The 22542-nt window shown below is 42.1% G+C and overlaps 2 protein-coding genes across 4 annotated transcripts in view; both read left to right on the top strand.

Annotated features, from left to right (window-relative positions):
* EML6 (EMAP like 6) overlaps nucleotides 1–22542 on the top strand; it is a 371399-nt gene that overhangs the window by 199933 nt on the left and 148924 nt on the right. For 2 of the 3 annotated variants that reach the window (XM_050951702.1, XM_050951704.1), the window contains 4 exons: nucleotides 10298–10465; nucleotides 11923–12029; nucleotides 20029–20147; nucleotides 21073–21259. In XM_050951702.1, the coding sequence (XP_050807659.1) occupies nucleotides 10298–10465; nucleotides 11923–12029; nucleotides 20029–20147; nucleotides 21073–21259 (581 nt within the window). The remainder of the gene's footprint in view (nucleotides 1–10297; nucleotides 10466–11922; nucleotides 12030–20028; nucleotides 20148–21072; nucleotides 21260–22542) is intronic. The other variant, XM_050951703.1, reaches the window with a different exon arrangement.
* Nucleotides 3539–22542, top strand: part of RPS27A (ribosomal protein S27a) — a 391102-nt gene continuing 372098 nt past the window's right edge. Inside the window, exon 1 of the mRNA XM_050951963.1 lies at nucleotides 3539–3544. The gene's annotated coding sequence lies outside the window, so the exon portion shown is untranslated. The remainder of the gene's footprint in view (nucleotides 3545–22542) is intronic.

Here is a 22542-nt window from a genome sequence, read left to right as displayed (position 1 = left end):
ATGAAGGTTTCTAACCATTAGAGGAGTGAAGTTCTGGAACAGCCTACCAAGGGGAGTAGTGGGGGCAAAAGACATATCTGGCTTCAAGACTAAGCTTGATAAGTTTATGGAGGGCATGGTATGATGGGATAGCCTAATTTTGGCAATTAATTTAGCAACTGATCTTTGATTATCAGCAGGTAAGTATGCCCAGTGGCCTGTGATGGGATGTTAGATGGGTTGGGATCTGAGTTACTATAGAGAATTCTTTCCTGGGTGCTGGCTGGTGAGTCTGACCCACATGCTCAGAGTTTAACTGATTGCCATATTTGGGGTCGGGAAGGAATTTTCCTCCAGGGCAGATTGGCAGAGGCCCTGGAGGTTTTTTGCCTTCCTTTGCAACATGGGGCACGGGTCACTTGCTGGAGGATTCTCTGCAGCTTGAGGTCTTCAAACCACAATTTGAGGACTTCAATAACTCAGACATAGGTTAGGGGTTTGTTATAGAAGTGGATGGGTGAGATTCTGTGGCCTACATTGTGCAGGGGGTCAGACTAGATGATCATAATGGTCCCTTCTGACCTTAAAGTCTATGTGTCTATGAACTTGCTGACAAGAATACTGTGAGAAACTGTATCAAAAGCTTTGCTAAAGCCAAGGTACATCATGTCCACTGCTTTCCCCATATCCACAGAGCCAGTTATCTCATCATAGAAGGCAATCATGTTGGTCAGGCATGACTTGCCCTTGGTGAATCCATGTTGACTGTTCCTGATCACCTTCCTCTCCTCCAAGTACTTCAAAACGGATTCCTTGAGGATCTGCTCCATGATTCTGCCGAGGACTGAAGTGAGGCTGATCAGTCTGTAGTTCCCCGGGTTCTCTTTCTTCTCTTTTTAAAAGACGGGAATTTTAATTTACCTCTTTCCAATTGTCCGGGACTTCCCCCAATTGCAACGAATTTTCAAAGATAATGGCCAATGGCTCTGCAATCACATGAGCTAGTTCCTTCAGCACCCTTGGATGCATTAGATCTGGACCCAAGAATTTGTGCATGTCCAGCTTTTCTAAATAGTCCTTAACCAGTTCCTTCACTACAGAGGGCTTCTCACTTCCTCCCCATACTGTGTTGCCCAGTGCAGCAGTCTGGGAGCTGACCTTGTTTGTGAAGATCAAGGTGAAAAAAGCATAAAGTCCTTCAGCTTTTTCCACATCCTCTGTGACTAGGTTGCCTCCCTCATTAAGTAAGGGTCCCACACTTTCCCTGACCTTCTTCTTGTTGCTAACATACCTGTAGAAACCCTTCTTATTACTCTCCACATCCCTTGCTAGCTGCAACTCCAGTTGTGCCTTGGCCTTCCTGATTACAGCCCTGCATGCTCTAGCGATATTTTTATACTCTTCCCTAGTAATCTGTCCAAATTTCCACTTCTTGTAAGCTTCCTTTTTGAATTTATGCTCACTGAAGATTTCACTGTTAAGCCAAGCTGCTCAACTGCCGTATTTGCTCTTCTTTCTGCACTTTGGGATGGTTTGTTCCTGTGCCCTTAATAAGGCTTCTTTAAAATACAACCAGCTCTCCTGGACTCCTTGCTTCCTTATATTAGCTTCCCAGGGGATCCTGCCCATCAGTTCCCTAAGGGAGTCAAAGTCTGCTTTTCTGAAGTCCAGGGTCCATGTTTTGCTACTCTTCTTTCTTCCTTTTGTTAGGATCCTGAACTCAACCACCTCATGGTCACTGCTGCCTAGGTTGCCACCCACTTCTACTTCTCCTACCAGTTTTTCCCTGTTTGTAAGCAGCAGGTCAAGAGAAGCATGACCCCTAGTTGGTTCCTCCAGCACTTCTACCAGGAAGTTGTTTCCAACACTCTCCAAAAACTTCCTGGATTGTCTGTGCATTGCTGTATTGCTCTCCCAGCAAATGTCAGGGTGATTGAAGTCCCCCATTAGAACCAGGGCCTCTCATCTGGAAAGTTCAGTTAGTTATCCGAAGAAAGCCTCATCTACCTCATCCTTCTGATCCAGTGATCTATAGCACATGCCCACCACGACATCACCCTTGTTGCTCTCGCCTCTAAATTTAACCCAAAGACTCTCAATGGGCTTTTCTCCAGTTTCAAACTGGAGCTGTGAGCAGTCATACTGCTCTTTTACATACAATGCAACTCCTCCACCTTTCCTCCCATACCTGTCCTTCCTGAACAGTTTATACCCACCCATGACAGTGCTCCCGTCATGTGAACTGCCCCACCAAGTTTCTGTTGTTCCAATCACGTCATAGTTCCTTGATTGTGCCAGGACTTCCAATTCTTCCTGCTTATTCCCCTGCTTCTTGCATTCGTGTCCATGCACCTAAGATAACTAGCCGATTGCCCTCCTTTCTCAGTATGAATCAGGAGGCTCCCCGTCTTGTACCCTTCTTCTTGTGTTTCCTTCCGGTATCCCACTCCACCACTTACCACTGGGCTTAGGTCACCATCCCCTGGTGAACATCGTTTAAAGCCCTCCTCACTAGGTTAGCAAGCCTGCCTGCGAAGATGCTCTTTCCTCTCTTTGTTAGGTGGATCCCATCTCTTCCTAGCAATCCTTCTTCCCGGAACAGCATCCCATGGTCGAAGAATCCAAAGCCCTCTCTCCGACACAACCTGCGTAACCACCACAATTTGACAGTCCCTACCTGAGCCTTTTCCTTCAACAGAGAGGATGGACAAAAACACAACTTGCACCTCAAACTCCTTTATCCTTCTTCCCAGAGCCATATAGTCTGCAGTGATCCACTCAAGGTCATTCTTGGCAGTATCATTGGTGCCCACGTGTAGAAGTAGGAAGGGGAGCAGTCCAAGGTGTTGGTCAGTCTCGGCAAACACTCTGTCACATCCTGGATTCTAGCTCCAGACAAGCAGCACACTTCTCGAGTCTCCCAGTCTGGTTGGCAGATGGATGACTCCGTCCCCCTTAGGAGGGAGTCCCTGATCACCACCACCCATCTCCTCCTCTTGGGAGTGGTGGTCATGGAACCCCCGTCCCTAGGACAATGCATCCCATGCCTTCCAGCTGATGGGGTCTCCTTCTGATACCTTCCCTCAGAGGGCTCTTCCAAATCCTTCCCCACAGTAATACCTGTGCAGATAGCCTGAAAATGGTTTCGCACCTCCTTCTGCATTGAGGGTACATAGGTTCTCTTCTTTCTTCCTCTGGCAGCCACATGCTGCCAATATTCTTCCCTGCTCCGCACTGCACTCTCTGAATCTTCGGCATGTTTTGCTTCCAGAACCAAACCCTGACTTCTATCCAGAAAATCTTCATTTTTTCTGATGCAACGCAGGGTTGATACTTGGCTCTCTAGTCCTCTAACCTTCTCTTCCAATATGCAGACCAGCTTGCACTTCATACAGACGAAGGCACTTCTGTCCTCTGGGAGAAAGAAAACATGGCACATTCTGAGCAGGTCACAACAACTGATCGCTCACTATCCATGTCTTCCTTCTAAGAGGCCCGCAGATGTTGAATGTACTGCTGACAGGAGCCTGAAAGGCAAAAACACTGTGCAAACTCCCCGCAGGTGAACTCCCAGGCAAACTCCCTCTGTTTGCCTATCCTCTGTTCGTTGAAGTACAAAATAAAAGTCTATTTTAAAGGGGATAAAGTGAAATCACTTAAAACATGGCTCATTAAAAAGAAGGAAGCTACACTTTCAACAAGTTAATCAGCGTCTGATGGTTGTAGTATTGAGCTATCTCTGCCATTGCCTGCAACTGGAATCAAATGCCAGTTGCCTGATACTGTTAACATTTCTGAGACACCTAACCAATCATGACTTATATCTTTCCCTGTGTAACTTTCTGGAAGACAAAGCCATTCTTTCAGCTAACCGTGGTTTGGTGACTTTCAGTGGCTCCCTTATTCTGACTCTAGTGACAGTGGGTACGTTGACACTGGAATAAAAGACCTATGGCATGGCTGCAGCTGGCCCGGGTCAGCTGACTCGAGTTTGAGGGGCTCAGGCTATGGGGCTGTAAAATTCCTGGGTAGATGTTTGGGCTTGAGCTGGTGCTCAAGCTTTCAAACAGTCTCGATTCTCTAATTGGAAAAAGTATTGAGACAAGTGTTACTAGGAAATAGTTGATATTCTTCAAAGACCACAGAGAATGTTGGTGACATATTAAGTTTTCAGTACTCTTAGAAAAAAGATGAGAACTCTGAAATATTGAAAATACTTAGAATATGTTATCTTGCAAGACAAAGATTTTCATTTGAAACACTCCCTTCAGTGGAGAGGTGAACTACAACTTTATTAAATTTCTTTGTTTGCAGGAAAAATATGCACTTTATGTTTCAAAGAGTCAAGACAAATTCAGAAGTCCAGTTATTGAAACTGAGATAATCATGGCAATTTAAAATTGTAAGGAATATTTCTGAGAACATTTTTGGGAAGTGGTATATGATAATGATAGATGAAACAGTCTTCTCCAACAAATAGCAAGGAGTTTTGTGTGATATGTAGATTATGACATGGATGTTTATGAAGTGTTCATTGGATTCTTTAATTTGTCGGGAAGTTAAAGAAGTATGGGCTGGATAAATGGACTATAAGGTGGATAGAAAGCTGGCTAGATCATTGGGCTTAACGGGTAGTTCTCAATGGCTTCATGTCTAGGAGGCAGCCAGTATCAAGTGGAGTGCCCCAAGGGTCAGTCCTGGGGCTGGTTTTGTTCAATAGCTTCATTAATGATTTAGAGGATGGCGTGGACTGCACCCTCAACAAGTTTGCAGATTTGAGGGGCAGGGATAGCTTAGTGGTTTGAGCATTAGCCTGCTAAACCCTGAGTTGTGAGTTCAATCCTGAGGGGGCCATTTAGGGATCTGGGGCATAAATCTGTCTGGGGATTGGTCCTGCTTTGAGCAGGAGGTTGGACTAGATGACCTCCTGAGGTCCCTTCAAACCCTGATATGCTATGCTATGACACTAAACTGGGAGGAGTGGTAGATATGCTGGAGGGTAAGAATAGGATACAGAGTGACCTAAACAAGTTAGAGGATTGGGCCAAAAGAAATCTGATGAGGTTCAACAAGGACAAGTGCAGAGTCCTGCACTTAGGATGGAAGAATCCTATGCACTGCTAGGGACCGAACAGTTAGGCAGCAGTTCTGCAGAAAAGGACTTAGGGGTTACAGTGGACGAGAAGCTGGATATGAGTCACCAGTGTTGGCCAAGAAAGCTAACAGCATTTTGGGCTGTATAAATAGGAGTATTGCCAGCAGATCGAGAGATGTGATCATTCTCTTCTATTCAACATTGGTGAGGCCTCATCTGGAGTACTGTGTCCAGTTTTGGGCCCCACACTACAAGAAGGATGTGGACAAATTGGAAAGAGTCCAGCAGAGGGCAACAAAAATTATTAGGGGGCTGGAGCACATGATTTATGAGGAGAGGCTGAAGGGACAGGGATTGTTTAGTCTGCAGAAGAGAAGAATGAGGGGGGATTTGATAGCTGCTTTCAACTACCTGAAAGGGGGTTCCAAAGAGGATGGATCTAGACTCTTGTCAGTGGTAGCAGATGACAGAACAAGGAGTAATGGCCTCAAGTTGCAGCGAGGGAGGTTTAGGTTGGATATTAGGAAAAACTTTTTTGCTAGGAGGGTGGTGAAGCACTGGAATGGGTTACCTAGGGAAGTGGTGGAATCTCCTTCCTTAGAGGTTTTTAAGGTCAGGCTTGACAAAGCCCTGGCTGGGATGATTTAGTTGGGGATTGGTCCTGCTTTGAGCAGGGGTTTGGACTAGATGACCTCCTGAGGTTCCTTCCAACCCTAATAGTCTATGATTCTCTGATTGTACAATGCAGTTGGTTCACCAGTATAGGTAATCGTATCAGTAATTAAAGATATATTATTGCATCTAATCCTGAGGATCAACAACTGTCATGGAAAATACTGTGATGGCGCTGCTGACAGGCTTAGTTCAGGTGTAGCAACCAGATTGCAACAGGTGAAACGAGCAGTTTTCATTCAAATGCCCGTTCCTATGTGTGTTCCACTATGGGAGTACACATGTACTTCATGTGCCTGAGACTGGAAGATTCATGCTAGTAGTGTTCATTGGTCTCTGTTTGCGCTGTTCCTGTCCTCTTACACCAAATCAAAGGTATAAGGGGCAGTGTGGACTGACTGTTTCTCCAGTTCCTCTCTGCCACCACATAGTCTGAGACAGAATCTACAATGTCCATAGATTTGATCCTTCTACTTGATTCTGTAAATATTATATATATGAAGTTATGTTAGATAGTTATTAATTTACTCAATATAGTTAGGACTTAGGAGTTTGCCTCCCTGCTCCTGATTTTGGGTTTGGAATATGCCTTGGATTTTGTGCTTCAAAAATTGCATCTTCTGCCCTCAAGCTGCCTTGGTCAGTGACAACGGTCAGAGGTGCCTGTACTGCCTCAGAGAAGTGCACATCTCTGCCAAGTGCAGTATGTGCTGCACATTCTCCAGCCAAACTTACCAGGTACAGGAGTTCAAACTGAAGAGACATCTGATACAGTGTGTAATGAGGGCTCAGTCATATCCAGGCTGGGAGACCACCCTCCCTTATGCTCGTCAGAAGCTTCAAAAAACATGCCTCCTAGCACCATTACTTTGGACATAGGGATGAGTAAGAATAGAACCAAGGACCTTTTTCTCAGGGAAGGCATTCTCAAAGGTCTAGAAAGACGTGCCCCTTGATGTCCACTGCTAAAAGGAGTGTTTATTCCCCAACACTTTCTGTATTGCATAACTCTTTGCATCCTGTCCCAGGAAGTTCAGAAACTCTGAAGAGTCACTGCACCAATTTGCAGGCTCCAAAAACTAAGGGTGCTTCAGCTCCAGTGCTGTTTGCAACAGCTAGTTTGTCATCAGTAATGAACAAGCACTGACATTGTGAGCCTAGACTGCCAGTACCAGCAAAGCACAGAGAGTCTCTTGAACTGATGGTACCTTCATGCTCACATAATGAAGTTTTGGCTTCCAAGAGATTTCATACACTGGCTCTGTCAATATGGGGAGAAACTAACTGAGGAGAGGTATATGACAACAGAATATCCTCCCAGATCTGCAGTCTCTCATCTTATTGGATCTGGTCCTGTCTAGGGAGGTTCTGACACCATCAGTCCAGGAGCACTATAAAGGGAGAAGCTGGTCTCCAGTCTGTCTACCAATAGGGGCATTGCAGCACCTACCATACTGCTGGCACCACCATTAGAACTGAACCCTACATTCTTCTCTTCAAGACAGTTCAACTTTGGGGAGGGACTGACATCATCTCCATAACAGAAGGTGAGCCCAGATAGAGGATTGATAATCTCCTGGTCTCCCCCACGACCTATGCTATGGGGACTGCCACAACCCGTGTTGGATTCTTCTCACTGGCCTTACTGGGGATGTGGGACCCATACATGCAGTATTCAGAAGTGGTACAGTCCTATCAAGAATCATACCATCCTTTCTCTTCCAAGAGACCAACCTGGCCTGCTCCAGGAGCCTGTGGAGGAAGAAGAGCCAGATTCAGCAGTTCTGCTGGTTCTGCCAAGAATATCATCTTCATCTCCTAACAAGGCAGTTGCCCTCGTCTCACCATCTCTGCTGGATGATCACAAGCAGATCCTGGAGATGTTAAGGAGGGTTGCTGATATACTCCAGATTCCTTTGATGGAAGTCCAAGAGACATCCCACAAACTCCTGGACATTTTACAGAATGCAGTGTGTCATAAGATGGTGCTCTCCATCATATCCTATAGCGGCCAAAGTAGTGACATATTCCAGCAACATGCGCAGCTATTCCTCAGAGGGCAAAAAAGAGGTACTTTGTTCCAAGTGAGGGAGCAGAATTTTTATTCACACATCTTGCCCTGAATTTCCTGGTTGTTCAAGCTGCTTCAGAAAGGGGAGTAGGCAACAAGACACTCCTTCAGATAAGGAGGCTAAACGCTTGGACCGCCTAAGGAAAAACAGTGTTTACATCTTCCAGTCTGCAATTTCGAATAGCCAGTTATCAGGCACTACTTGTGAAGTATGATTTCATCAACTACTGCAAGTTTTCGGAATTCAGAGACAAGTTCCTTCAGGAAGACAAAGTGCAATTCTAAGCCCTCCAACCTGCTGCCTGTTAATTTCATTTTGTGATCCCTAGTTCTTGAAGATAAACATCAGTGACGTAGCGTTCACAGTTAATGTATCTGATGCGGTTTTCATAAATAAACTACAAAGAACACAATCAGCCCTATCCCAGAAAGAAAAATCAACTTCTCCTGTCCTGGCAAAGCAAAATTTCCTATCTCTGTGTGCACTGATCATTAAGGGAAAGATGAATAAGACTTGCATGGCAGAATTGTGGAATTAGCACCAGAAAAATCCTCACTCATCAAGTTAGCAGGCTAGTGATTGACCTCTTTGTATCTGGAAACAACAATAAAGTGACCTGTAGCCTCTTCAGGAAAGGTCAAGATGTGATGTGAGGAATGACTTCTCACAAAGTTGGGCAATGTTTCTTCCATATGCCTCCCTGCCTTTTCCACTGCTTTCCAGGACTATACAAAAGATCCATGCCTTTCTGACTGAAGAGGTTTGGACTCTCAGGCATGATTAACTCAGCCTTGGAGCTTTGGATGTCTCTGTCTCACAGAGGAGGTCTGCTATTGCAAAAGTCAATCCTCCATAGTGTAAAAACCAATCCTTATCCTGGTCTAGACAGGTTCAAAATGGAAGTGAAGTAATTTTCAAAAGAAGTCAATGAATAGAACTTATTCTACTGACTGGTGCAAAGTCCATAGTTTAACTAATATGTGAAGTATAGCCTTGACATCCTCCAGGAGGTGTTAATGTGGCCTTAATAGGCAAAGAAGTTAAACCTTTGTAGTATAATGTCCTCAGCATGTTCAAGAAAAGGAAGTTTTGTACAAATCCCAACTTTAAATGCTTCCTTAGGGCACCAACCTTTATTCTAGCCCCACAAGCTCATAAATAAATAGGTCAGAATCTAAATTCCCTCTAAGCTGCACAGCCAAGTGGCCACCCAGTAGGTTATCAGGTGCTGTGCACTTCAGGTGTCCCTCCCCCCACTGCTGTGCTGCTCCTGCCCTCTGCCTTGGAGCCCCTGGCCAGCTGCTACCGGGAACCTCCTGCTTGCTGTGCAGAGCAGGGAAGGGAGGGGGCACTGATGTCAGGGTGTCCCCCTCCCCCTGCCCCTGTACCCCATCTCCACAGAGCAGGGGCAGGACATAACAGGGCTCAGGACAGGGCTCAGGATGGAGGGAGCTTGCTGGCAGCCGTTGCTATGTCTGAACAAGCAGGCTTCAGACTGCTGAGTGCCAATCTACTTTAAAGGGCAGCGTGTGTCTCTCTCTGTCACACATCTGCACTGATGACATGCAAAATCCAACTTCAGAAGTTTATTTTATCTTAGGAAATACTGAACATACTGAGCTATTGTTCTCATGTTTCTTAGGCAGCTCATCAGTAGTTATTTATTAGATTGGTGGTGTTAGGAACCCTCTTCATTCTAGTTTTAAGAATAGTTTCTACTCCATTTTCTGGTCAGGCTTTCAGAATTATACAGAGGAGACTGGAGAATGTCTTATAATTGCAAAACTACTTTGTTCTGGTAAAGGACTTCTATTGTTGTTATACTCTGTCTGAAATTTCATCCAGATTAGGAAACGATCAACTGAGGTCACCTGACCTTGATCAGCTATATTAAGCTAAAAGTTGTTGATCTTGTGTGTACAGTAAAGGTTGGGGTTAGGTAAATTTTGTTACCTAACCCTAACTTCCTTTCTTAATCTAGACAGACCCTTAGAAGATATGTAAATAGTATCCCTCAAGACCAGCTCCAGCACTGCCATGTTGCTGCCTACTTGCTCATATTTCTCTTTTGCAGTCTAATCATTTCACCATTTCAACTCTGTCATACAGTTGTCCTGAGGAACCAAGAATTTCAATAGTACTGCTGAACCTCGTGCTTTTTAATAATTGTACCACACTATGCTGTTGCTTTGCTGACCATTTGGCTTTTTATTGTATTTTATTTCAGCATGAAATTTTAAAAAATAACCTTCTATCTTTTGGGCCATATAATGAAACAGTTAGGATGGTGGAAGCTTGATTTGAAATGTTGGAAATTTGCAAGATCATACAAGCCACAAGGCAGAGTTTTAATTTATTGTCCCATTAAAAAAAACGATTTATATGTACTGTCCTGTCACCCTTTTTAAAAATTAACTATATAATTTGTTCATTCAGTGGCTATTTTCACTTTTAACAATTTTATTTTTATATATTTTAGGAGCTAAATTTAGAAAATATGCTGGCCACTCAGCACATGTAACCAATGTATGTTGGTCACATGATTTTCAGTGGGTGTTAAGTACAGGAGGTGCTGATCACTCTGTTTTTCAGTGGAGATTTATTCCAGAAAGTGTAACAAATGGAATAATTGAAACAGCATCCCAAGGTAAAAATGACCATTTCTGAAAGTTTGTTTATGATATTTACTTTGTTATTTTTATTTCATAAAAATCAAAGAAATATGTAGCACTGATGCAGAAGGTTGTGTTGGATGAAGAGAAAAATATTATTTTTCATATTAATCTCTGGAATGTCATACATCCAGCATGCACAGGGCCTTTTACTTTCATGTAGATTAATTAGTTAATAGACTAGTGTATGTCCCAGGCAAAGTCCACTTAAATAATCCTTTAGCAGGATTCAGGGAATATATCTGGGAAGAAAGCAGAGATATTTTCAACACACATCAGATATAAGAAACTTATAAGAGGGAGAGATGTACTAGGTCAGAGTCAGTTTTCAAAAATGGACACCTGAATTGGGTACACAAATCCTAATTGTGCATGAAAAGGCACTTAGCTGTGTAAATGCCATTTTATGTGTCTATGTGCAAATATGCATATGAATATGTGAGATTTGTGTGTACAAGTTAAATAGTCATATTTGAAAATTGCACCTGTAATGTGCATTGTGCCTGTAATATTCAACAGAAGCATATACATTACATAATGTCAACTGCTAATATTGGATTTCCCTGCAGGAAATCTTTCACATTGTCTCAGGCCCTGCAGAAATTAACTGTTTTTTTTCATGTGATATAACACATTATTTCAAGAAAGTAAAGGGATCACTCATCATGCAGGCTACAAAAGTGCCATGCCTGTTCTCACTTTCAGGTGATATTGTAAATAAGAAGTGGGCAGCATTAACTTCTGTAATTGTAAACATACTTGTTTGTCTTAGCGATTGACTGAACAAGAAGTAGGACTGAGTGGACTTGTAGGCTCTGAAGCTTTACATTGTTTTGTTTTTGAGTGCAGTTATGAAGCAAAAAAAATCTACATTTGTAAGTTGCACTTTCACGACCAAGAAATTGCACTACAGTACTTGTATAAGGTGAATTGAAAAGTACAGTTTCTTTTATCATTTTTACAGTGCAAATATTTGTAATAAAAAATAATGTACACTTTGATTTCAGTTATAAGATACAATACAATATATATCAAAATGTAGAAAAACATCCAAAATATTTAATATATTTCAATTGGTATTCTGTTGTTGAACCGTGCAATTAAAACTGTGATTAATCATGATTACTTTTTTAAATCACGAGTAATTTTTTTGAGTTAATCACGTGAGTTAACTGTGATTAATCGACAGCTCTAATCATTATTCAGGTTTTTACAATAGAGACCTTGGCATTGAAGTGTGAGAATTATTTGTCTTTACCTTTGTGTTACAAAACCAGAAATGTTCGCCAAGTCCATAGAATGTTTGCAAACACTTTTAAGCTTCTGAAGGTTTTGCATTAATTCCTGGTAGTCTAACAATTTGTGAAAATGTGACATAATATTATGTTCTGACTGGATAATAACTGTTACATGTGGATTAATTTTTATGCAGAGGGTGGTATTGATTCATACAGTGAAGAATCAGATTCTGATTTATCTGATGTGCCAGAGCTAGATTCAGATATTGAGCAGGAAGCTCAAATCAACTATGATCGCCAAGTGAGTAAAAATGAATTTACAGATGTAAACTCAGCTGCCTAATAATTCACAATAACTTTTCAGTAAAGCCAGTTAAAATAAAGTTGCAGCAAATTCATCAGTCTACTTCGAGAAAAAATATTTTGGCAATATTTAAGCTGCTTATGCAACCAATATACAAAATAAAAGTAGTGTGTACTTTAGCTACAGATGAGTATTTGAAAAAAGTTTAAGAAAAAGCCATATACTAGTATGGTAGATATGCCCTTCTATTACCATGCCCACCAACTTCAATGAGGTTTCACCTAACCTGTATTATAATATATCACACATAAAAACTACTTCAAAAGAACACTATTAAAGTTTCAAAATCAAGAACTCAGAAGTATGGAAATGACAGAATTAAGGATGCTATGCAACCTTAATTCTTTCTCCTTGTGTGTGTACATTATGATAGATTTTAATTACATGTTCGCATACTATTTTTTCTACAGAACCAATGCGTCATTCAGTTTATAGGATGGACCTGCTCTTGGGATGAATTAGGGTGGTATAATAAAGGAGGCTGTTGTATGTAGGACCTTGCCTCATTTGCTGCAGAAATTGGAAGGTGTGTGTTGAATGAGGTAGGGGATTAGCAGAAGAAAAAGAAAGTTCTGATGGTCAAGGCAGTTAAATGCTGCTGTCCTGGAGAACTGGATTTTATTCCTGACTTTGCCACAGAATTCTATGTGATGCTGAGCAAGTCATTTAAATCAGGGTTTTTAGAAGTAGTCATTAATTGTGTGTTCCTCATTTTCTGGGAGTTTGACTTGATACTCTGGGGTCTGATTTGTAGAAGTACTGAGAACTCACAGCTGCAACTGAAGTCAATGATGAGCTCCGCTTTGAACATAAAAAATGCTAATTAATAATGGTAGTTATTCTGAAAAATCACATCCTTCCTGTCCAGGACCACCCAGAGGATTCAAGGGGCCTGGGGCAAAGCAATGTTGGGGGCCCCTTCCATAAAAAAAAGTTGCAATATTATAGAATACTATATTCTCATGGAGCCCCCGTGGGGCCCGGGGAAAATTGCCCCACTTGCCCCCCCCCCCGGGAAAAATAAACATTTAAAAACCTTCCACATCTCAGCACAAACCAAGTTTTGAGAATTTTCTCAAAACCCAGTTTTGAGAAAATTTCTTTTCAAGTCACCTTTACAAAGCATCACTTGTTCTCAGCACCAGTTAGTGCTAAAAGGCACTAAAGCTCATTAAAAAGGTTGGACAAATATTTTTCATCAAAACGTTTTTTGGATTGAAAACTAGGGGTTTTTAAAAAGCAGAAAAAATCACGGACAATGTCTGCTTTCCTTCAAAATTTGTTGTTCTTTTTTTTAATTGAAAAGATGAAATAAGTCTGCCAAAACCTGAACATGATTTGGAGTTTCAGAAGTGTGTGGCCAAGTATTTGCTGCTTGCTGTGTTTGATTGTTTAAAGAAACAATAAAAAAATTCTGCTTAAAAAAATCCAAAACTTTTGAATTTTAATGGTTAGGTGGCTTGCCTCCTTGATCTTCTCCGGCAAAAGCACACACAACAACAGACAGACAAAGACTTCCCTCTTGTCTCCTTATTGGTCCTGTTGGTCAGGTGTCAGCTAGGTTATGTGATCTTCTTAACCATTTACAGGCAAAAGAGGAATTAACCCTTAACTGTATGTTTATGACATACTCTAAAAGCTTATCAGATGTCACTACTCAATCTGACGGGGCCCTACTAGGCCAAAGTTCTTCCAGCCCTTCTGGAAGGGTTGTGTCTTCGGTCAGAAGGACTTGTCTGCTTGCTGAATCAAAAGAAGGCCCTGAGTCAGTTTAGATGCAGACTTTTTATGCCAAACATCCTTTCATAGTCAGTTGGTCTCTGGAAAACCTAGTTTGAACCGGTTTATGCAAGCGTTCCCAGGCATGGTACCTCTCTGGAGGTCTTTACAACCTGAGTGATTCACCTTAAATCATCATCCACTGCTTTTAGTTCCTGGAGGAGCTGTGGTATCATTCCCTCTCACTCTCCTCCACTGCCCCAAGCTGCATACAGTCCCTGGCCCACAGTGATACATAAACCATTTATAAGCTTAATACAATATGTATCCCCAGAGATACAGCACTAGGTTGCAACATATGTCGTAACAACCTAGTATGATATTAGTCTCTTTTGTAGCTGCATCATAGTGTTGACACATTCACTTTGTGATTCACTATAATCCCCAGATCCTTTCCAGCAGTACTATTGCCTAGCTAGTTATTCCCAATTTTGTAGTTATGCATTTGGTTTTTCATTCCTAAGTGTAGTACTTTGCACTTGTTTTTATTGAATTTCATCTGCTGATTTCAGATCAATCCTCCAATTTATCAAGGGCATTTCAAATTCTAATCCTGTCCTCCAAAGTGCTTTCAGCCCCTCCCAGCCTGGTGTCATCTGCAAATTGCATAAGTGAACTTTTGACTCCATTATCCAATTGATTTATGAAAATATTGAATAGTACTGGACCCCTGCGGGACCTGCTGGACACATTTCCCCAGTTTGAAAATATATCATTGATAACCATTCCTTGATTACTGTCCTTCAACCAGTTTTTCACCCACTATTTCACCTACCTGCACATGACTGAGCCATAGGAGGCAGGCCAAGCACATAGTTGGCTAAAATAATATAGAAATATCTGGAGATTAACTGAAGAGCAGAAATACACTATTTTTCTTCTTTGTCCAAAGAGTGACTCAGTTATAGGTCAGAAGGAAGAATGTGCTCATGCCATCCAGCAAAAGTAACAGTTTCAGCCAGATATCTAGGCACTGAGACAGAGGCTGGGTGAGAAGCTGAGAGTTAAGGTAAGCAAGCCATATTTAGCAGGTGCCCCCTATGAAACTGAATTCAGGCCAGTGAGCCATTCAGGCTAGGCATAAGGAGCATGTAGAAACCTGTGCGGTTATGACTAAAGCTGTGTGATTTTTTTATTCAATCAAAACAACATTTAAGAAAAAATGTCTAGAAAAATGTTGTTTCATTCAACTTTTGTTTTCCACTTAAATTAGTCTTTAAAAATGGTTTTCATTGAGCTTTTCCTCTCTTGGGCTTTCCTTCTCCTCTCCTCCTTTTCCCTCTCGTGGCAGGGAGAGAAAAAGGTAAAGAGGGAGAGAAAGGAAGTGGGATAGAAGGTAACAACACTGAAAACCTTGGAGGCTTTTTTGGTTCTTGTTTCACCAAGAAGCAGAAAAACAAAAACAAACAAATAAAAACCCTGCTAAACATTTCAAATGAAATGAGAATTTTTCAGAATCCCCGACCCATCCTGCTCCTTGTCCCCTGACCACCACCCCGAGGCCCTCCCAATCCAACCCCCCCTTCTTTGTCCCCTGACCGCCCCCCCAGAACCTCTGCCCTATCCAACCCACCCTCCCTGTCCCCGGGACTCCCTGCCCCTTATCCAACCCCATCCCCCACCCCCGGCCGCTTACCCCCACCTCCCAGTGCCTCAGTGCAAGGGTCGAGAAGCAGTCCTGAACAGCGCTGCAGCCCCGTGGCTTGAGGGGGGGACCTGAGCTCCTCCCCGCTCAGAGCAGCATGGTAAGGGGAGGAGCCGCTTGCAGCCCTGCCCCCTTACCACGCGGCTCTGAGTGGGGAGGAGCTCAGCCCTCCCCGGAGCGACGCAGCTGCAGCGCTGTCCAGGATGGATGAGGTGCCGGGGGGATGGCGGGGGCGAGCCTTGGCCATTCTCATGGAGGCCCCTGTGGAGCCCGGGGCCTGGGGCAAGTTGCCCTACTTGCTCTCCCCCAAGCAGCCCTGTTCCTGTCTCATGTTGGTCATCCAAATTAGTGGATACTTTGAACTTACTCTCTGTGCCTCAGCTCCTACAGTAAAATGGGATAATGCCACCTCCTCATCTCACAGAGGTGTCGTGAACATAAATTAATGAATGTTTGTGAAGCACTCAGATACTATTGAGACAAGCACATAGAAAGTCACATGAGGAAATTAATAATTCTGTGTTCAGAGCTAAGTAAATGAGGCTTAGTCACACACTGAAGAAAACAAAATATTGGATAGCTGCTTATTAAGTGAGTAATGTCCATCCTGTGCCCTAACTGACTTCAATAACTCAGACATAGGTTAGGGGTTTGTTATTGAAGTGGATAGCTGAGATTCTGTGGCCTGCATTTTGCAGGAGGTCAGACTAGATGACCATAATAGTCCCTTCTGACCTTAAAGTCTATGAGATTATAAACAGGGAAATCTCAGGTAGGAGTAGGGAGGTTATTTTACCTCAGTATTTGGACTGGTGTGACCGCTGCAGGAATACTGAGTCCAGTTCTGGTGCCCACAATTCAAGAAGGATGTTGATAAATTGGAGAGGGTTCAGAGAAGAGCCACAAGTAAAGGATTAGAAAACATGCCTTATAAGTGATAGATGCAAAGAACTCAATCTATTTAATTTAACAAAGAGACGGTAAGAGGTGATTTGATCATCAGGGAACAAATATTTAATAATGGGCTGTTTAGTCTAGCAGAGAAAGGTCTGATACAATCCAATGGCTGGAAGTTAAAGCTAGACAAATTTAGACTGGAAATAAGATGTAAATTTTTGACAGTGAGAGTAAATAACCATTGGAACAATTTATCAATAGTCATGGTGGTGTCTCCATCACTGACAATTTTTTTATCAGGATTGGACATTTTTCTAACAAATATATTATAGGAATAATTTTGAGAAAGTTCAATGGTCTGTGTAATACAGGAGGTCAGACTAGATGAGCACAGTGATCCCTTCCGGCCTTGAAAGCTATGAATCTATGAACATCAATTCTGGCAATTCCTAACTTTTGAGAGCTTGAGTTTACAACCTTAATAATGGTCATTTAATATAGTTTTTTGTGTGTAATTGTCTAGGTTTTTAAAAAGCAAACTGAAGGAACAGAAATTCCATCATGTGGCATCATATGGGTCACATGGGTCATCAGCAGGATTGGAAACTTTAGATCCACTGCATTGACCTCTGAACTAGTGGAATAACTGATAGCAACAGTAGGTTACTGTCCTCTATGTCAATCATCACTAGAGGGTGATTAAACACACACCTTGCCTGTTAGTTTCACAGGTGTTTGCTAACAGCAGAGGAATGATGAGACTCAGTAATCTTGGGTTCTATTCAAGGCTTTAGAGGGGAGTGTGCTCTAGTGGGCACAAACTCTTCTTCCCATTCCTCTCCAGCTTAACCCACTCTGTCCTGTCCTTTCCAACATGTCTCTGTCCCAGTTGTCTCTTTTCCACTCTTAAGGCTTTTCATCTCAGTCCCATTCTTTTCACCTACCCAGTTTCCTCTTCCAGGCTTAGTCTCCTAGCCTCCTCATACTCCCAGCCTCCTTACCAAACCCAGTTCCCCACTCCTGGCTCCTTGTCCACTCTGTCTGTCCCATTCCTCCCTGCCCACCCCCCAACACTGGCTCCCTGTCTCCCTCCCTAGGATCTTCATTCAATTTTAGTCCTCCCCTCTTACTCCTCACCCTGCCGTTTGCCCCAGTCTCCTCACTCTATGGCTCCTTGTCCCAATCTTTTTGCCTGTCCAGACCTAGTTCCACCACCACCACCCTCCAGCTCCACTTTTAGCTCTAGCTGCTAAAACTGAAAAAGTCTCTATTGAGTATGTGTGAACAGTGATTTTTCAAAGACTTATAGCTTGGACAAATATTGGCAGATTTTCAGATAGATGGTAAAGGGCACATCCCTGCAACAAATGCCTGATTTCAAATCCTTGCTCCAAATCATGGATGGTAAAGATATTTAAAGAAAAGGTTGCCAGTATTACTTTATTATAAGTAAAATAGTGCATTTTTCACAAGCCTCATTAGTGGAAACAACTGAACAGTTTTGGCTGAGATTAGAGATAGGCTAGAATTTTCAAAAGTGCCTAGTCCCATTTACAGAAGTGACTTATCTTACTTTTCACTTCTGAAAATGGAACTTAGGCTCCTAAATTACTTGGGCACTTTTGAAAATGCTACCTATAATATTTTATGTTTCATTGTTAGTGTAACAGGCTGGCTTGCCCCATGCACTGGAGAGCTTGGGGCTAAACCAAACTGATTACAAAACGAGCCCCACCTGAGGGGAATCAGGCAATTCCCCAAATCAGGCAGAAAGTAGCTGCAGTAAAGAGGGAGAGTTGGGCTTAAGTGGTGATAAAGCTTGGCTGGGGAAAGAGATGGCAGAAGAGCCAGACTAAGAAGGAAAGCTCTCTAGGCAGGGAGCTCTGGGAGAGACCCTGACTAAAGAAGGGAGGAGACAGAGACCAAGAGGGGAACTGAAAAGGCTGGATAGGAAGCAGGGCAGACAGAACTGCATCACAGGTAAAGGAGCAGACCTAGTTGTTCAGTACAGCAGAGTTACTACAGATAATTCTTTCCTGGGTGTCTGGCTGGTGAGTCTTGCCCACATGCTCAGGGTTTAGCTGATCACCGTATTTGGGGTCAGGAAGAGATTTTCCTCCAGGGCAGATTGGCAGAGGCCCTGGGTTTTTTTTTTGCCTTCTTCTGCAACATGGGGCACGGGTCACTTGCTGGAAGATTCTGTGCACCTTGAAGTCTTTAAACCACAAGTTGAGGACTTCAGTAGCTCAGACATAGGTCAGGGGTTTGTATAGGAGTGGGTGGGTGAGATTCTGTGGCCCGTGTTGTGCAGGAGGTCAAACTAGAAGATCATAATGGTTCCTTCTGACCTTAAAGTCTATGAGTACGTGGCCTTAAGTCAAAATCCAGAGGTGGAGCTGAGTTCACCTATGAACCTTTCACAAGGATTATTGAGCCCAGGATGGGGGAGATACAGAGTAGCTAATTTGTGCCCTGAAGATAGGCAGATGATTAGCCCCAGAGAAGGTGGAAGAATTTTGGTTACGTTAAAGACATTTTGGGACTTTTCGTTTGGACAGTCGTGACTCTGAAAGGGATGGACTTAAGAAGGGCCAAGTTACTGGAAGAGAAGCCAACACTGTGCCGGAGCAACCATTGGCAGGGCAGTACTAGAGTAGCAAGAGAATTGCTATGTCATGCCTGGCTAGGAGGGGGGCCCTAGTGAGTGAACTTATTTACAGGTTGCATCCTTCAAAAGTTTTTGAAGATGGTGTTTGAAACCAGATGAAAAGAGTGTGTGAACAGTACAGTGTATGCTAGTGACAGGCAAAATGCCTAGAGGTTGTGTTTGTGTAGGCATCTGAAATTTCAGATGCTTATCTGAACCTCTGTGTGGTAACATTTCCAGATCAGACATTCTTATGAGGTTTTCAGCTCCCCTGGGTTGCAATTAGGTCAGAATTAGTGTGGAAATAACTTTTGTTGCAAGAGATTTTGGTACCTCCACTGCCAGCTAAAACCAAGAAATGAAGAGATGTACAAAAAAAAAGAAAAAATTTAAAGCTATATTTCAGCCTCGTAATGGATTTAATTGATGTCACAACCTCTAAGTGGCTTCAAACATCTCTAGCAGTTCCACAATGTTTCAGCATCTCTAACTGATTTATATGTATAATATTTTGTATCTCTGGTATATATATTAAGACTGTAATGCCATCTCAGGATTCTGGTGACATTTGCAAATCACTTAAGTAGTGTGCTTATTGTGTATGTCGCCAGAATTTCTTGATGGAATTATTTCATTATTATGTACAGGTTTGAGTACATGTATTAATTTGGAAAAAGAAATTTAGAGTATCGGTATTAAAAATCCTGTTCACAAAGTAGTATGTGATACATGAAACTTCCTGAATAGCAATGACTTTTTTCTGATCTTCCATTAATATCATATACCACAAGTGGAGATCCTCTTCCTCTCTTTAGGGCAGGGATCGTGACTTCATCTATGTCTTGTACATTGTTGAGCACACTGACATATAACTAATATTTTTCATTATTATTATTTAAGGAACTGGTCAGTGTGTATTTATAGTCAATACACTTGAGATGTATAATTAAGTGTAACTTATTCTTTAGGTTTACAAAGAAGATCTACCTCAGCTGAAACAACAAAGTAAAGAGAAAAATCATTCAGTGCCCTTCCTTAAAAGAGAGAGAGCTCCTGAGGACAGCTTAAAACTGCAGTTCGTACATGGGTATTGTAACTACTAAGTAAAGGTTCTTGGACTGATCTTTTGTAAGCCACAGGTTCCATTGAATAGCACAGTGCTTAAATAAATACTCTTAAACACATTTTGATTAATTTGAGGTAAAGTATTTGATGTAACATCTTCCACTGCTTACCCACAGATAAATTACTGTGCTTACCAGTATTGTGGTAAAAATGGGAATATCACCTATACATTTCTGTTTCTTTCAGTTGTGATTGTTAGGGAGGAGGATATAAAGATGTACCTAAGTAATGACCAAGCATTACCTTTTTTTTTTTTAAATCACCTTTTCAACTCACAGTTGATTTTCCCTGGTATTTCCTGGAGCTGTCATTAGGTCCATTGGCTATGGTTGTTGTAATTAGTAGAAATGTGTGATACATTTGCAGCACAAAAGCATGCAAAACTTCCCTGGGCATAATTTTGTATGAACTTCAGCTAATTTATGACGTCTCATCTAGACCATAGGAACTCTGTTTTTTAGAATCATAGAATATCAGGGTTGGAAGGGACCTCACAAGGTCATCTAGTCCAACCCCCTTCTCAAAGCAGAACCAGTCATGGTTTTCTCATGATTTTGATGCAAAAATCAGGTGAACCTTGACACTTTTGGATGAGTTTTTGGTTCAATTAATCCCCAAAATCAAAATGAAACTTGAGAGGTAACTCTTTGAATGCAGAAAAAATGTATACTTAACTAGTGCAAAGAAAACCATGGTGTTTTACACAGCTCTAATTGTTAACAATTATGAATGTAATATAAGACATTTAAGTGGTTGTAGTCAGCCTGTATATTATGATATTTTGGGTCTAGCTCAGGTAAGTCATTTGCAGTTAGATTGTTTTCCCCCAAAGTACCTGGATATTTTTGGTGGCATATTAAACTTCCTTTGCTTTTTATTTATTTCAGTTACCGAGGTTATGACTGTCGAAATAATTTGTTCTACACACAAACTGGAGAGGTTGTTTACCATATTGCTGCTGTTGCCATTGTATACAGTAGGCAACAACACACCCAAAGACTGTATCTTGGTCATGATGATGACATCCTCAGCCTAACCATCCATCCAATGAAAGACTATGTTGCTACTGGACAGGTGTGTATCTAGGAGTGTTGGTCATGACAAAACAAATTAAGGGATTCTCTCTCACAAACTATATTGGAGAAATGCAAAACAGTTTTGTGTACCTTTGTCATAAAGAGAGGCATTTTCATGCTTTGAAAATCACAGATTAAATGTTTTGCCACCCATGTCATTGCCTAACTGCTAGGGAAAGCAGTAGTGGAAACAATGATTGTGACACTCTTACAGTATTCCTAAAAAACAGAAATTAGAGTCTCCTGTTGTGGCATTTGGAAAGTTGCTTATTCACTCTGAACCTTTGTTCCTCACTGTAAAATGTAGAAAATAATACATATTTCCCTACCTCCCATGAGTCTTCTGATGTTTAGTTCTTAATGCTAAAATACAACAGGATGGCAAGATATATAGACAGCGGCCAGAGAGGATGAGCTAATGATAGTAATCTAATTTGTGTAAAGATAAAGATTGTGAATATTGCTAAGGTGTAATAAAATGAACAAGAACAGTAACATTAGATTCCTGATTGTTAGGGCTGCAGATTTGTCATAGCATTTTTTAAACAAAAATCAGGAAGCAGTTATGGCAGATATAGTAAAAGTCATGGGTTACCAAGTTTACCTTGACTTCTCTCTGCCTTTTGATTTTAAAAAAAATATTGTCCTCCTTACCCTGCGGAGGAGACATGGACCATCAACAGCAGCACCTTCAACCTCAGAACTGCAACCCTAATCCTGACTTGGTATGGAGGGAGGGCTCCCTCAGGAGGAGGAGGATTCTCTGAAAAGTGAGAGCCTGCCCACACTCATCCTGCAGCAGCAGGTCCTGTGGGCCTGCACCTGGTACCCTGTTCTGGGCATTGTGACTTGGCATGTTTGCTCTGGTTTGCCTAGTACCGCCCCCCCCAACCCACCCACACACACTATGACAGAGGTTGATTGGGCCAAACCTGAGTGGCACTGAAACCTGTGTACTAGGTCATAATGCCCAGAGCAGGGAGCTGGGCCCAGCCCTGTAGGGTCAGAGCTACTGCTGCTGTAAATGAGTGACTGACTGAAAAAATCATGGGCAAATGGGAAAATCGCACTAAAGGTGACTTTTTTTTTTCACCCACCATGACAAACCTGTAGCCTTACTTTTTCCGTATCCATTCTCATCAGGCAGGGATTTGTACTCATCATGGCAGGGGTGAGTGTTGGGGGATTTGAAGGAAGATGAAATTGAGTTTTACCTATGCATAAAGAGTGATGATGGGGGAAAGCTCAAAGGTGTTTAGGGAGAAGCTGACCGGTAGGCAG

This window comes from Gopherus flavomarginatus, chromosome 4 (genome assembly GCF_025201925.1).
Source record: "Gopherus flavomarginatus isolate rGopFla2 chromosome 4, rGopFla2.mat.asm, whole genome shotgun sequence".
NCBI lineage: Eukaryota > Metazoa > Chordata > Testudines > Testudinidae > Gopherus > Gopherus flavomarginatus.
This window is presented reverse-complemented; position numbering and strand designations above follow the sequence as displayed.